Source organism: Rhagoletis zephyria, unplaced genomic scaffold, assembly GCF_001687245.7.
Source record: "Rhagoletis zephyria isolate East Lansing unplaced genomic scaffold, Rhagoletis_zephyria_1.1 Rzeph_scaffold_00229, whole genome shotgun sequence".
In the NCBI taxonomy this organism is placed as follows: Eukaryota; Metazoa; Arthropoda; class Insecta; order Diptera; family Tephritidae; genus Rhagoletis; species Rhagoletis zephyria.
Window position 1 is genome coordinate 81,603 of NW_016157313.1, and position 14,402 is coordinate 96,004.

At 33.9% G+C, this 14,402-nt stretch overlaps 1 protein-coding gene across 1 annotated transcript in view; it reads left to right on the forward strand.

The window, feature by feature from the left end:
- kar (monocarboxylate transporter 10-like protein kar) overlaps nucleotides 1-14,402 on the forward strand; it is a 185,810-nt gene that overhangs the window by 76,658 nt on the left and 94,750 nt on the right. The window contains exon 3 of the mRNA XM_017609486.1: nucleotides 8,035-8,448. Within this exon, the coding sequence (XP_017464975.1) occupies nucleotides 8,115-8,448 (334 nt within the window). The 5' untranslated portion in view covers nucleotides 8,035-8,114. The remainder of the gene's footprint in view (nucleotides 1-8,034; nucleotides 8,449-14,402) is intronic.

Here is a 14,402-nt window from a genome sequence, read left to right on the forward strand (position 1 = left end):
TTCACTGCCCTGCTAATCAGGGACTTGCACTTTTTGGCGATTTGTTGCAGTTTTCGCTTGTCGCCCTGCTTTTTTAGGGTCTTTTTATTCACACTTACACTGCCCTGCTAATCAGGGACTTTCACTTATTTAGCACTTTTTGGTGTCTTTTTAATTTTTATTTGCACCAATATATATATATGTGTATATATATATATATACCGCTTACTAGCTGAGTTCCGCTACTCAGCGAATATGTGGTCCAGACCACGTTTGGACAACGCTTTTTCCAGCGCCTTCTTTACCAATTTTAGGTTATAGGGAATTTTCATGAGGCGCCTTTTACAGGCAACTTTCAGCCCAATGCAGCAATTGCCTAGTGTAACAAAGGCCTTTCCACTAATTGCCTGTGAAGGTTGTCTCATGGAGATTCCCTATTAGTTTTCACTCACCTTTATTTATTCCGCGAGTGCACCCTTTTGGCAATAGTCACTGAAAAGGGGACTTACCTCACTCGTAGATTGCCGGAACAAGTTCCTTTTTTTACCTTTTTTGTTGAGTTTTTAGTTTTTTATTCTCCTTTGCTGGCACAAGTTGTTTTTATTTGTTTTGCAAATGGCCGGCTGCATGAAATGTCAAATGCTGCTTCCTTCATGCGGGCTCATTCACAATGGTATGTGCTAATAAAACTTTACCAATGGGACTTGACGAGAGTTGTTAATTTTTGTTAAGTATATTTTTGACGAGATAATTATAATTATTACTTTTAAAAAATCGAAAAATTAATGAACAAAAAAAGATTATCTTAAAGATCCGGCTCGAAGGACCATGTTCGAGCGGGGCAAGTTAGGGGCCGAAAATCCTCGTGATTCCAGCAACGGGGATCAATGGGGGAGCCGATTCTTTGAGATAATCTTTTACTTACTCTTTACGAGTTCCCTAGTCTCCAAAGGTATAGAGAAACCAGGTTTTCATATATTATACAAAATTCAAGTTTTATTGATTAAAGAGAAAATGTATAGAAATGAGTTGACTCACCTGAGATGTCGCTGGCTGTCGATAACAAAATAGAAAGAGACTATTCTGAAATGCCGCATTTATAGGCTCCACAGAAGGTGGAATCTGGCAACGGGATCGACTAACAGGACTCGTGCCAAAAGGGAGATAACGTAACGAGTCCTGCAGGCTTAAACAAAATGTCTATCAACGAAAAGCGCAACATCAAAGGAGAAACAAATCTCTTACGAAATGTTTCAGCGGCTAGCTCGATGTGCATCCGCTGTTGTCCTTTCCGCTGCTATAGTGTAAAAATTTTTGCCAGTCCAACTGCCACAACTGTAAGCAACATCAACCTATACAAACGCAATTTTTATGTCCTTCAATATAACNATGTTTCAGCGGCTAGCTCGATGTGCATCCGCTGTTGTCCTTTCCGCTGCTATAGTGTAAAAATTTTTGCCAGTCCAACTGCCACAACTGTAAGCAACATCAACCTATACAAACGCAATTTTTATGTCCTTCAATATAACTACATCAACAAAGGCAAGCCTCGGAAACAAGTCACTAGTCACAAGTCATAAAATACATAAGTAAATATGCAGATGATGTGTTTGCAATAATAAAAACAAAGGACGCGGAACACATACTAAATGTATTGAATGCACAAAACACAAAAATTAAATTTACGGTTGAAAGAGAGAAAGACAATAAAATTGCCTTCCTAGACATAGAGGTGCATAGAAAACGGAATACAATAATGCTAAACTGGTATGCGAAATCCATCGCGTCGGGTAGACTTATTAATTTCCATTCAAATCACCCATGGAGTCAGAAAATAAACACCGCTGCTAGCCTGATCAAAAAAGTGTACATACTTAGCAACAACGAGTTCGCGGAGGAGGACAAAAATAAAATTAAAAGCATTCTACACAAAAACGGCTACCCGCATGCGCTAGTTAACAATTGAATAGAAACGACGATAAACAAAAGTAAACAAACAAATCAAAATAAAGATATTCAGGCGAATACACAACTAACTAAAAGTACATTGGAGTAACTTACGTACCAGGACTAACAAATAACCAGGCGCTCAGGAGAACAATAAAGAATGAAAATATTATATATGCTCACAGACCGCACAACACAATAAGCAATCTGTACACAAAAACGNTAAACAAAAGTAAACAAACAAATCAAAATAAAGATCTTCAGGCTAACAACACAACTAACAATAAAAAGTACATTGGAGTAACTTACGTACCAGGACTAAGAAATAACCAGGCGCTCAGGACAACAATAAAGAATGAAGATATTACATATGCTCACAGGCCGCACAACACAATAAGCAAACTGTACACTAAAACAAAAGACAGAATTCTGAAGGAACAACAACATAATGTTGTGTATCAAATAGAATGTAAGGGGAATGATACTGAAAGCTGTAACAAATGCTACGTAGGCGCAACAAAACGATCATTGGGTACAAGAATTAGCGACATATGTAGTTGCCAACTTGGTGCTTTAAGCACTAGATTTAGTGCTTTTTGAAAATTAAAACGCCAAAAAAAATTATTTAGTGCTTAGGGCCTTTTTGGTGCTTTTTTCCTGAACTAAAATTACTCCGATATAGTTAAAACCTGAAATAATTTTTATNAAATATATATCGCTTTCATTCATTTCTTCATAGAGTTGGTGCTTCTTTTATAGGAAAATTCATACGGCTTATGAACAGATTCATACCATGTAAATGCACCATTAAGTATTTCTTTTTTTCTTTTCTAATTAATTGTAAAAATTTTTATTTTTGTACCACCTGAGTAAAACACATCGTTTCTGGTGCTGAATCCAAATCTGGCCGCACAATTTCTCTAGCACTAGAATTTTGAAATATCCTAACCTCAAAGTGCCAAAATCACGGTTTTTGGCGATATTTGAGGTAATATAATGAAATCAAAAATTTTGTTTGCTCATTTCTACTTAGGGCATGATTTTCGTTTGTTGGGATTCGATTTTTCTTTCTTGAGATATATCAGTTTTAATGTGCAGTACATCGGTATTACGTCGTAAGCATGAGTCATTATAGCATGTGGCTTTTCAATCGTTATGAGCGAAAAAGTTTTGTTTATTGATTTATGTATGCATTCTTGTATATATTGTAAATTTTTTGTTTTTGTTAAATACATACAATCTGTTATGAAAAAAGCATCAATTGATTCAAAACCATTTGGTGCTTTTATTGTGGTAAAACGCTTTTTTCCAAGTTTTTGGTGCTTTTTGAAAATCAAAAGTTGGCAACACTGATTAGCGAACATAAAGCGGATGAGAGAAACAAAAAGATGACAACAGCCCTTGAACAACACTTGACGAAGCACGAACACTTTGCGGACTTCGGAAATACAAGAATTTTGGACATCGAAAGAGGGGTAAAAAGGAGAATGACATTAGAAAGCCTTCGTATACAACAACAACTAGACAATGCGATCAACTTTAAAGATGACGTGGATAACACCAACAACGTGTATGCAGCTGTAATCAATAGCAAAAATAAATAAGAATATAGGATTGGAATTTGGTAATATTGTGGAAAGATACTTAAAATGGTGCTAACGTTTATCGTTTGATTAAAAATTTTTGTCAATAATATTTATGTAAATGTGAGTTCAAAGTCAGAATTAGTGTAAATTAATTGTCGTTAACTATGTTTATTGTTTTCGCTTCAACGAATTTTACTTGCTAATCATGTTTATTGTTTATTTGTTTTTATTTTTCGAAAAAAGACTCCCTGATGAAGACAGGAGAGCGGTAAAAGGAAAATTTAAATTTTTCGCTTTTTTAACTCTATCGGCCGAGGCAGCTCCAACCCAGCAAACATAACAAATAAGAATTTAGCCCAAATAATTATAAGTCACTTGTCCAGTTAATCAATCGCTCCACATGAATTTTGCAACCTTAATTTCTACAACCTGCCATATCACATCTTCCGGAATCTGCGCAACCACCACCACAATTTTAGTAAGCAACCAAGCATTAGCCCCCTGCTCATTTACCGGCACTGCTACCGCAGCAGCAGCCGTTCATTTCTCATATCTTATATTTTTATTAAATTCTTTTACATTTTCATCAGATGGCATGATGCGATCTTTCATTTGTCCCGTTAAAACGTTAAATTTATCATTGAATTGATCGCAGCAGGAGTTTTTCATTATTTCATAAAGGCTTTGACGAGTAACCCAAATAATATTTGAGTTCGTTCCTATAAAGAAATTAATAATAAAATTAGGCCTTTAAAGTTATGGTTATTCTCCGTTTACACGCCATATTAGTTAAAAATGTCATCACTATCATTATTTCTATTCACTGCACATGACATTCATGCATAAAAATAGCAACACTATAAACAATAACAAAGATTATAATTAAAACTAAAAATTTGCAATATGTACCATTCTTTACGGTTTCAAATATACCCTATAAATCATTGGACAAGTAAATTACGTCATTCTAAGCTATTATTGTAAAATTTAATAAACCCTAATTTTATTTTAGAAGTCTGAGCAAATATGTATATAAATGTATATATAATTTCTTTGATACAGGCAAGTACTAAAAGTTTCGCCTTTGATACAAAACAGTATTTAGCTTACTTTTAATAATATACCTAATAGTTATGGCGTATGTATACGGTGACCATAAATATATTTCGAAAATGCAGGACAATTTTTCAAAAAATTAACCTACATATAATTGCGTAGTATAAAAATAACAAAAATATACTACATATATACATTCTTCGTCATTTGAATAGCGCACCCTTTTTTTGATTTTCTACCATACAAAGTATGCTTGACAAAATTTTTATATGGAAGAAAATGCGCAGCACCGTCAACAAAAAAAAAATTGTCGCCCCTATTATTTTTTTTTTTTTTTAATTTTCAAAAATTTTTTAAATGGGATGTAGACGTAGAATATGCTATATTTTTATAAAAAGTTAATGAATATTAAACAAACAAAAGGAAAACTGTACCTACTAAGTATTGGGCTGTATGAATAAAAATAAGCAATTGCTTTTTCTTGAAATTTCAGACCTTTTACTCAATTTATTCAAACAAAATTGGAGTAAAAGGTATACAATTTTAAGAAAAGGCAATCGCTTAGTTTTTATTCGTACGGCCCATTAAAAGGATGCGCTATTCAAATAACCAAGAGTGTATATTTCTTAATTATTAATCCAATTTTAAACTTTTAACATAAATCACATTTGCTTCATTGGTATTAATCCTTTAGTAATGAATATTTACAAAATTATAATAAGGCATATTACGTATTACTTTACACGAAATATGAACCTCTGTAAAGCAAATTTTTTAGGCAAACTTTGGGTCGTTGAACACGAAAAAAATACCCATGGTTTCAAAGAAGTGTTTTCGAGATTTGTTCGAAAACGTATTTTTAGTACTTTTTCAATTATTCCTCAATATTTCATGAAACGACCAACAGTTCGAAAGGTATTGATGGGCTCTTTGCAATAATATATATTTTTTGTGCAGATTGTGTTCCGTAACATCTAAATTTCTCATCAGATTTTCATTTACTGTAAAAAGAAAATGATTGTAATTTCAATTTTTCGATTTTGGTCGCTTGTAACACTAATAATTTTCTTCGAAATTGGCAAAGTAATATATTTTTGTAAGAGGACTGTAGGTCGCTTATGTTGATCGGATAATTTTTTCATGAGATATTGACGAATAGGTCCGAAATGTACCAAAAACACGTTAATCGAAAAAATTACGAAAACGCTTGTTTGAAAAGAAAATTGGCTTGGAAAATATTTTTTTTCTTAAGCGATTACCACAAAATTTGTAGAACAGTGTTATCGATATATTTGATGGTGGTCTTCAATCTCTCGTCATCTCTTGTCCATAACCGTACAATATTTAGAACGCATTGACGCATTGAACCTTCAAAACCAGCTTACCCTTATGTACATAGTTATCAATTAGTTATCGACACTGCTTTTATTTCGATTAGGAAAAGTTAATTTTAAAATATCGAAGAAAATGCGGGACAAAGGCAGGACACTTGGAAAAAATCAGTACATTTTGGGGTTTTCTGTTTTGAAAAACTACGCAGGACAGACCTTTAAATAACAGTACGGTCCTGCAAAAAACAGAACGGATGGTCACCGTACGTATGTAGGGTAAAAAAAAACAGTAATTGAGCAAATAACAAACGTGGACAATAGCAATATTACTTTCTTGTATGTTTTTTACTTAGTTTTCAGTTTAAATTATGATGTACATAAAATTAAATAAATCGATATACTGAAAAAGTGCGCAGACATGCCGCAACTTTTTTTTACAGAATGACACTATAACGTCCAAGGTATAAAGAAAATGATTACACTTTTGCTTGATCGCACCTATTTCTTAACTATATGTCTAGGCATATAGCCAAAAACCCCTTATTTTTACGCCTACGATAAAAAATAAAATAAAATACTTAGAATCATAGCAAACTAAAATCACCTTGTATTACCTAAATATCTGAACAAGAAGGTTCCATTGCCGTTTTTGATATATCTTTAAAGAAAACTCAGGTATAGCTTGGAAATTTGAAATATTAAATCACGTTTTTCACTTTGCGCACACTCAAAGGAAAATATGACGACTTTAAGAGTATATTGCAAGAAAACGGTAAATAACAACCTTGTCACTGTTGAATCTATTTTCGATTAGCCACAGCATTTCAAAGAAAAATACCTGATTTATAAACCTGCTCTTACGTCCATCAAAGCAATCACTTGATATCCCTTTAGATATCCAGCGGATACAAGTTTTTGTAGCGTATACGGAGTTCAGAGAATCGCCGAAGGTAATTGGTGAAATTCTGTCTATTCCAGTAAGAAACGGGTTTTTTAAGGTACTTGGCAAACAGTGGGACCCATCTAAGAAACAGAATGAGGTAAAACTGATATTGTGATCAATTGTGAATTTTAGCTATGTCGTCGGAACTTATACAACAGCGAAAGATGCAAAAATACCAAACGATTTCTTAGTTTTATGTAACTATCATTTGAATGGATGTGACTGGTGGGACACTGAAAATAACCTTATTTTACCCTTGTGCACTCAAAGATGAATTTTAGCCAAAACACATAATCTTCACGAACGATGTTTTTGTGTTGTAAAATATGAATTATACGCTTTAATTTCCAATAAAAACGAGGTTTATTTAATCTTCATAGAAATATTAAAAAATATTTAAGTTGTGACTGGTGGGACATCTCTTTATGACTGGTATAAAGTTATTATGCATGAAATAAAAGTTTCCATAGACGAAAATTACAACTTCTTTTGATTTTTTAATATTTTCCAACAGATGATTGGAATTTAGTTATTTTAAAAGAGGTTACTACTGAAATAGAGATAATTAGGGCATATTTAAATGTATGTCGATTTCCTCTTTTCAGTGGAATGACCCAGATATTTTCTGTTTTATGAGCAAAGAAACCTACCAAAATTTTAAGCGTCCTACCATCCTACCAAAGAGAAAAAACCTACCAATTTTGATAGGAAAAGCCCGAAACGGTAACGCTGGTTGCAGCATGCCGAACGAGGGTGATTATTTGTGATTGAAAAAATAAAATTAACTAATTTTTTGACGAAAAAATAAGTCAAAAATTAGCTTTTATTTGTGATCGAAGAAATTTATGTCAAATTTAAACTCTTCATTTTTATTCAAAAACATATCGATGAGAAAATAACGATTATCAATCCATTTGAAAAAAAATCATAGCAGTTATGGTCCCTCACGAAAATGGGCGGAATCGGAAAATAGTCCCGCCAGTATAAAGTAAAAATTCAAAAATTGCAATAATTCAGTAACTATTTAAATAAATTGTTTGGCATAAGTTGGGGGCTCGAAAGATTTAGGAAATTGTGTGTGGTGCCGCCCGCTTTGTATTAAAATGTGTGCATCCACTCCATCAATGTCTTCCAAAGCCTAGACCAGAAATCGGATTATTATAAAATCTGTTTATTTAATTTTTCATTTCAGGAAGTGATAATATTGACAACTCTATTTCATACTTCGGTTTTAACATCATCTACGGGGGCTGAAAACACTGATCTCAAATTATGACAGAAAGTGAGCCTCTTAGTAAATCATACAAGCCAAATGAGCATATCGTTCAAAAACCTAATGCAACACGAAGCATCAAAACTGATAACATCAATGGATCGGTTACCAAGCAAATTTTCTCGAAAGAACACATTGAAACGCCATGTTGTCGCGATATTCATGATCAAAATGAACCACCAGACGGAGGAATGCGAGCTTGGCTGGTCATGATTAGTGCATTTATATGCAATGGCGTCATTTTTGGAATAATTAATACATATGGAGTCATACATGCTCTTTTGACAGACCGTCTCACATCACAAGGAGACAAAGAAGCCTCGAGTAAAGCTGGTATGTACTGAATTCTCAATTTTTAACATCAATACCATCAGTGGAATTTCGATACCGTTTAAGCTCGAAAGTCCAAAATAAGTCATAGAACAGTTCGGGCTCATACGATAACTCGTACAACCAATTTACTTATTGAGTGATTATGATGCATTCCACCAAATTATATCTCTCCACATTGTTCTATGCAAATAAAAAAAAAGTATTACATTCCAGGGATGAAAAAGTAGGTACAATTGTACCTTTTTCCGACGTTTGATGACTTAAAGGTACATTAGGTACTTTTACTAGATTTTAGGTACAATCATCTTTTGATCAGATGAATTTTTATTTTTTTTTTCTTTTTCCTTTACCGTGCGAATATATTTGCTTGTAGGCACGGGAGAAGCTTCGCTTTGATTTTGAAGAATAAACAATTCTTAAGAAAAGTGGTGAAAAGGAAGAAATTAAAAAAATCATATTATGTATTCTCCTAAACATTTTGCATTTAGAGCAGCCAATACGAAAAATTAACACTTTACTTAGCTATCCTCAAATTCTTATTTTTTTTATAAATTTTAACGCTTATCTCCTCTAATTCAAATTCAATGGCTTTTGCGGTCAAATGAGTGAAAACAAATTGTCAAATGGGACTAAAAAATGGTCTTTTGATTGACTTAGATCAGAATAGGCCTTCAGGCGTGTACATGAACTGCTAAAGTGAATCTTTTTAAGTTTTTGGCCCATAATACCATCGTAAAGGTAGGGATTAAGGAAAGAAAGTTGTGTCAAAATATGTCGACAAAGTTTGTTGTCAAAATATGACATAATGAAAACCAGCCTTTATGCGGCCATAGAGTCCAGTGTCTAGAACAGTGGTGTCCAACGGAACTTGGACAAAGGGCTACTTGGAAACTATCGCTATAATATGCGGGCACCCCTAGCTTAACTTCAATCTTAACTGCGTTAACTCGTTTCACTTTTCTTATATTCAATGTATATATTCTACTAACTGATCCTTTTAAAATATTTATTTATTATTAAAGTTTATACAGTTAAGTTAAATGAATAACAGTGCATAATATTTTAATGAAGAACATTCATTTTATCGTAAACATATGGGAATATGCTGCAATTCGTACGATTTGATATCGATGCGATCTGCAAAACCTTTTTCGGAGATTGATTAACAAAACGGCAAAACTTGGCAATGAATCGATAGATATGACGTAAGTTATGTGTTTCTCGCCGTTTTCATTTGAAATATTTATTATTTTCCCTAAAAATAATCAAAAATAGTTTGCACATCGCACCGATTTCAATTCGTACGACTCGCAGCACATGCCCAATAAACTTAATATGATGCTTGAATCTTCATATTTTCAGATAACTTCTGGTATTTTTGACATGTTCGTCAGTCAATACGTTTCGGTATTTGTTTTTTATAACCATTAGGTATGAAAAAGCCTGGTCCAGAAGAGTAAACGTCTGGAAATGTTGAAAGTTTTTCTTTGTCAACTGCTCTGTCCATACATCGATTTCGAGATTGCAAAGTTGTATGGAAATGATTTAGTTTTGCAGTCACATCAGTTAAAAATGGTGCCTTTGGATTTCAGGAAAATCTATATTTCTGTCATTAAAGCTACAAATATTGAGAGCACTTTACCTTGACTCAGCCATCTTACTTCAGAGTGGTAGAATATGTGACCGAATTCACTCATTCACTCTCAAATTCATCGAGCAAGGCTTTAGGGCTAACTATAATATGAATAAGCTGCCGTAACTGACTGTCAGAAAATGAACGAAAAGTCTGTCAAATGCATAAACAACGTAGTGTAGACCTTTAGGTGCTATATTTTACTTACATGAGTTCAGTGTTGCCACATTTCATTAGATATAACAATAGCCACTATCAAGCAGTTTGTTGTAGATCACACAATTATAGTAACCAAGAAACGCCGAAGAACTGTTCGCCTTGCGAAGCTTTCAGGATAACCTGGTGTTTCTGTAAAAGGAAACGCTTACGGCCCACTTCCTAATGTGGAACCAGAACTTCTTTTGACCTGTGTTACATGTAGGACTGAATCGAAAAAGTTACCAAATTAAAAAATAAGTTACCAAATTACCAAATATGATAAATAAAGAAAAAAATTACCAATTTCGGTAAAAAAAAAATGTCAATGCGGCAACACTGCATGTGTTACATATGTACCTACATACATACTACGAGGACAAACAGCTGATTCCATACGGAAGGTGCGATCAGTATCGCTCTTTCCTTAAGCAAATGACGTTGGGCGAAACTTGATGTTAAGCACATTATAGTTTCATAATAGGATTTATGTGTTTTCGCACGTTTGCATACGCTTGCTTATTCATATTAAAGTTAGCCCTTTTGAATTGCCGATGCTTTAACGGTCATCCGCAAATCAAATTGACAATACGAATGATCGTGCTCATAACCAGCGTTGCCACTTGAAAATATTTTTAGGTACCAAAACGCTTACCAAATCAGTTTCCAAACTACCAAATTTTTTTCATCATTAAAACGAGATTTCTCGAGTTTGCGGGGTTTTTAGCTACACAAATTAGCAGTAAAAAATAAAACTACACATAATATTGTTTACGGTATTGGTTAATTATTCACCCCAATCTTTAAGATTAAACACAATAAATTCGGGCCTTTAAATAAAATAATTAAGTTATTGTAAAATATGTTAATATCTTTGAGATTGATTCATTTCATATCAAAAATTTTTTTTTGTGAAAAAACAAAAGCAGACATTTTACGCATTTCAATAAAAATATTTCCAAATTTGATTAAATTTTCATGCACTCACCCTTTTTTACCAATACACTCACACTTTGCAAATTGCCTATCACCAATTTTTCTTTCAAGACGATAGGTAATTTCCCGTTAATTTCAACAGCTAATCGGTCATAGCTTTGGGAAGTGAGTTTTTGTTTGCAGAAAATTGTCTGCTTAAAAAAATATACAAAAAAATAAAGAAATCTTATACGTGTAAGCAAGGTGAAAGCAGTGTTTTAAACGTGTAAACTTAAATTAAGCAAACAAGTTTTAATGTTCAATTTGGTTGTATTTTCAAAACATTTTTGCCTACCAAAAGCTTCATCAAACCAACCAAGCTACCAACGGAGAATGAAGCTACCAATTTTGGTCCAATTGGACCAAAACGGCAACGCTGCTCATAACATTGTCAAGGCTGAGTGTTTTTGCAATCAGATTTTCCTTCTTTTTCACTACGTTATATATATATATATTAAGCTCCTGCGCAATTCCATTTAAATGGCCTAACAAGATATCCGATCGCCGCGCAAATACTTTCCCTCCTTTACTCTCATCGTTCGGGTCACGTGTGAGTAAGCATAAACCAGTTTCTGTAAGCGTACGTAAACTACCGATCAATAGCAAGACGCGTAGAGTATTTACTTTGCCTTCCGCAACTACTGCGAGTAAAAGGTATTTGAGAGTAGAGTACTCTACTGGTAGTCACGGTTGCCACTTACTCATTTTTTTTTTGTACCAAAACTTGTACCAAAATGCAAAAAATGTACCTAAATAGGTTTAAGCTATATATTTAATTATTCAGATATTTTAAAAATACACCTTGCTTATACATATATGTATAAAGCAATTTCTGAGTGCTCTGTGAACCTGTTTATAATGCTGGAACATACGTGGAATGATTTTCCGTAACCCCATGTCAAATTTGGGTTGGAGACAAATCGGTTGTCGTATTCCTACCCTGAAAGAAACACCGCTAACGAAAATGAGTTACCCTTTAGAAATTATTACCTTGTAGGGCTACTGGAAGGATAATTTCGGTGTCATTTTATCTGTGAGTTTAAAGAAGGATCCTCACAGATTTGTGTTAAAACTATCAAGAGTCACCAAGTTGATGAGACACAAATCGCTTCAACAAGCCTCATTGCCAATTAGTATGGTATCTGAAGATTAGAGTGCAAGCTGATAGCCTTTTATGGGTTCATCCACATTCAAGCAAAATCTAAGGCCATGACAAGGAGGTATTCCTAATGCAAGCATGAGATTCAGGAAAACCAGGCAAGCTCGAGCAACCACAATGTGTTACTGAAATAGCAGATTTCCCTGATTGATATATACGTTGGACTTCATATAAAGGGTTGGCCTTAAGATAGGTACATACATATATGATGTAAGTAATAATTTTCTCAATTTTCCTGATTAAAAAATGTACCAATTCTGAAAGTTACGTACCTCTGTACCAAAAATTGTACATTTTGGCCAAAACGGCAACCGTGCTGGCACTTGAGTATTTTCAAAGAAAACATACATTTGTGGTATCTGAATAAAACTAAGGACAGGAATGTAGTGGAGCGATGAAGAGAGCGACGAGCAAAACTTATAGCCCGAACACAATGAAAACGACGAGCTACAAACCACAGCTGTCAAATTATTTTAACACGTACTCTTATGTAGATAATTATTTTGGCGACGACCGGGCTACGCGACGGCTGTGGTTGTGGCCAGATTAGATCTATTTCTATTTTTCTGGCGACAGATAAGGTTCTTCCTGTTCTTTTATGTCAAACTCATACAAATTCATGATGTCGCTGCCGTGTTCAAAGAAATCATGTCGCCATCGACAAAGCGCTTAGATAATAAAGATGACAATTGGAAGCTGTGGTCGGTAGCTCGTCGTTTTCAATGTGTTCAGAACTATACTTTCAACTAAAATGCTGATATACATACCAAAGTACATATGTATGTATGTGCATAGATCAGTGCCCGCCAAACACTTTCCTGGGAAACGAACTATATTCGGCCTTTCACATGTACCACGATCCAGAAAATAAAGGTCGCGCCATTCGCGGACCGCTAACCCTCTCATCGTCGATTTGACAGCATCCACCCAATCGCTGACGTCATAAAATACTTTTGTTTACATTCACTGTTGCCAACTTAATGCTTTTCGCACCAAATTTAGTGGATATTCAAAACCCGAATATTTTTGAGTATGGTGCTTGGTGCGTTTTTGGTGCTTTTGTTTTTAGTTTGAAGACACCAAATTATAAAATCTTAAAAAAATGGAAGCAAAATTTATAGCAATCATAAGCGTGGTAAGCAACTTCACAAAAATTTTAATAAAATCATGGCACAATCATAAGCGACAACAAAATATGTGGCAGCACCTTCAATCAAGCCGGAAAAAATCGACCGTCGTGCAAGAAACATTGATTTTTATTAATTTGAATCGGCATCCTTACAATATAATTATGTATGCATATAAAGTGCATAAAATACACCAATAAATATTTGGGGCTTTTTCAAATTGAAAACTTGGCAATACTGCCTTTTTTTCGATGCTTCCTCTTGTTCTTGTCGAGTTCGTCTTGCTCTCTCATTCTGGTATTTATTGACGTCACGGCCAGTTACTCTCAGCTCGATTGGCGCAATCTTGTATTCTATCATTCTTGCACATGTACACAATCGGCTTCTTACACGTACACAATCCGAACGTCAACAGAAAGAGTAGAAGAGCAACAAATTTTATTTAGTTGCATGCAAACAACAGGCGAAGCAGGTTGATGGCGCATTATTGTTCATTCAAAAAATTTATACACAATTTTTCGTACATACACCCCTAGAAATAGGTATGTATATGGTACCAAGTCGAGCTTTTTCTTCATAATAAAAGAACTTTGTGAATTATGTATTTTTTTTTTTATACCAGACTAGTCCTCAATTAAAACATACGATATGTTTTGTTATTTATCTTTTGGTTTAATCGTAATTTTAAATTGTTCTTAAATGTCAAGTTTTACCTAATTTTAAAATAAATATATATTAGATATATATATTTTTATTTTATTTCTACTCGAAATCAACGAAATTTTCTTTTAATATTCTGAGTGCTCGAAGCACGTTATCTTTTTTGCTCCGAAATCCACACTTAAATTATAAAAAAATAATAATA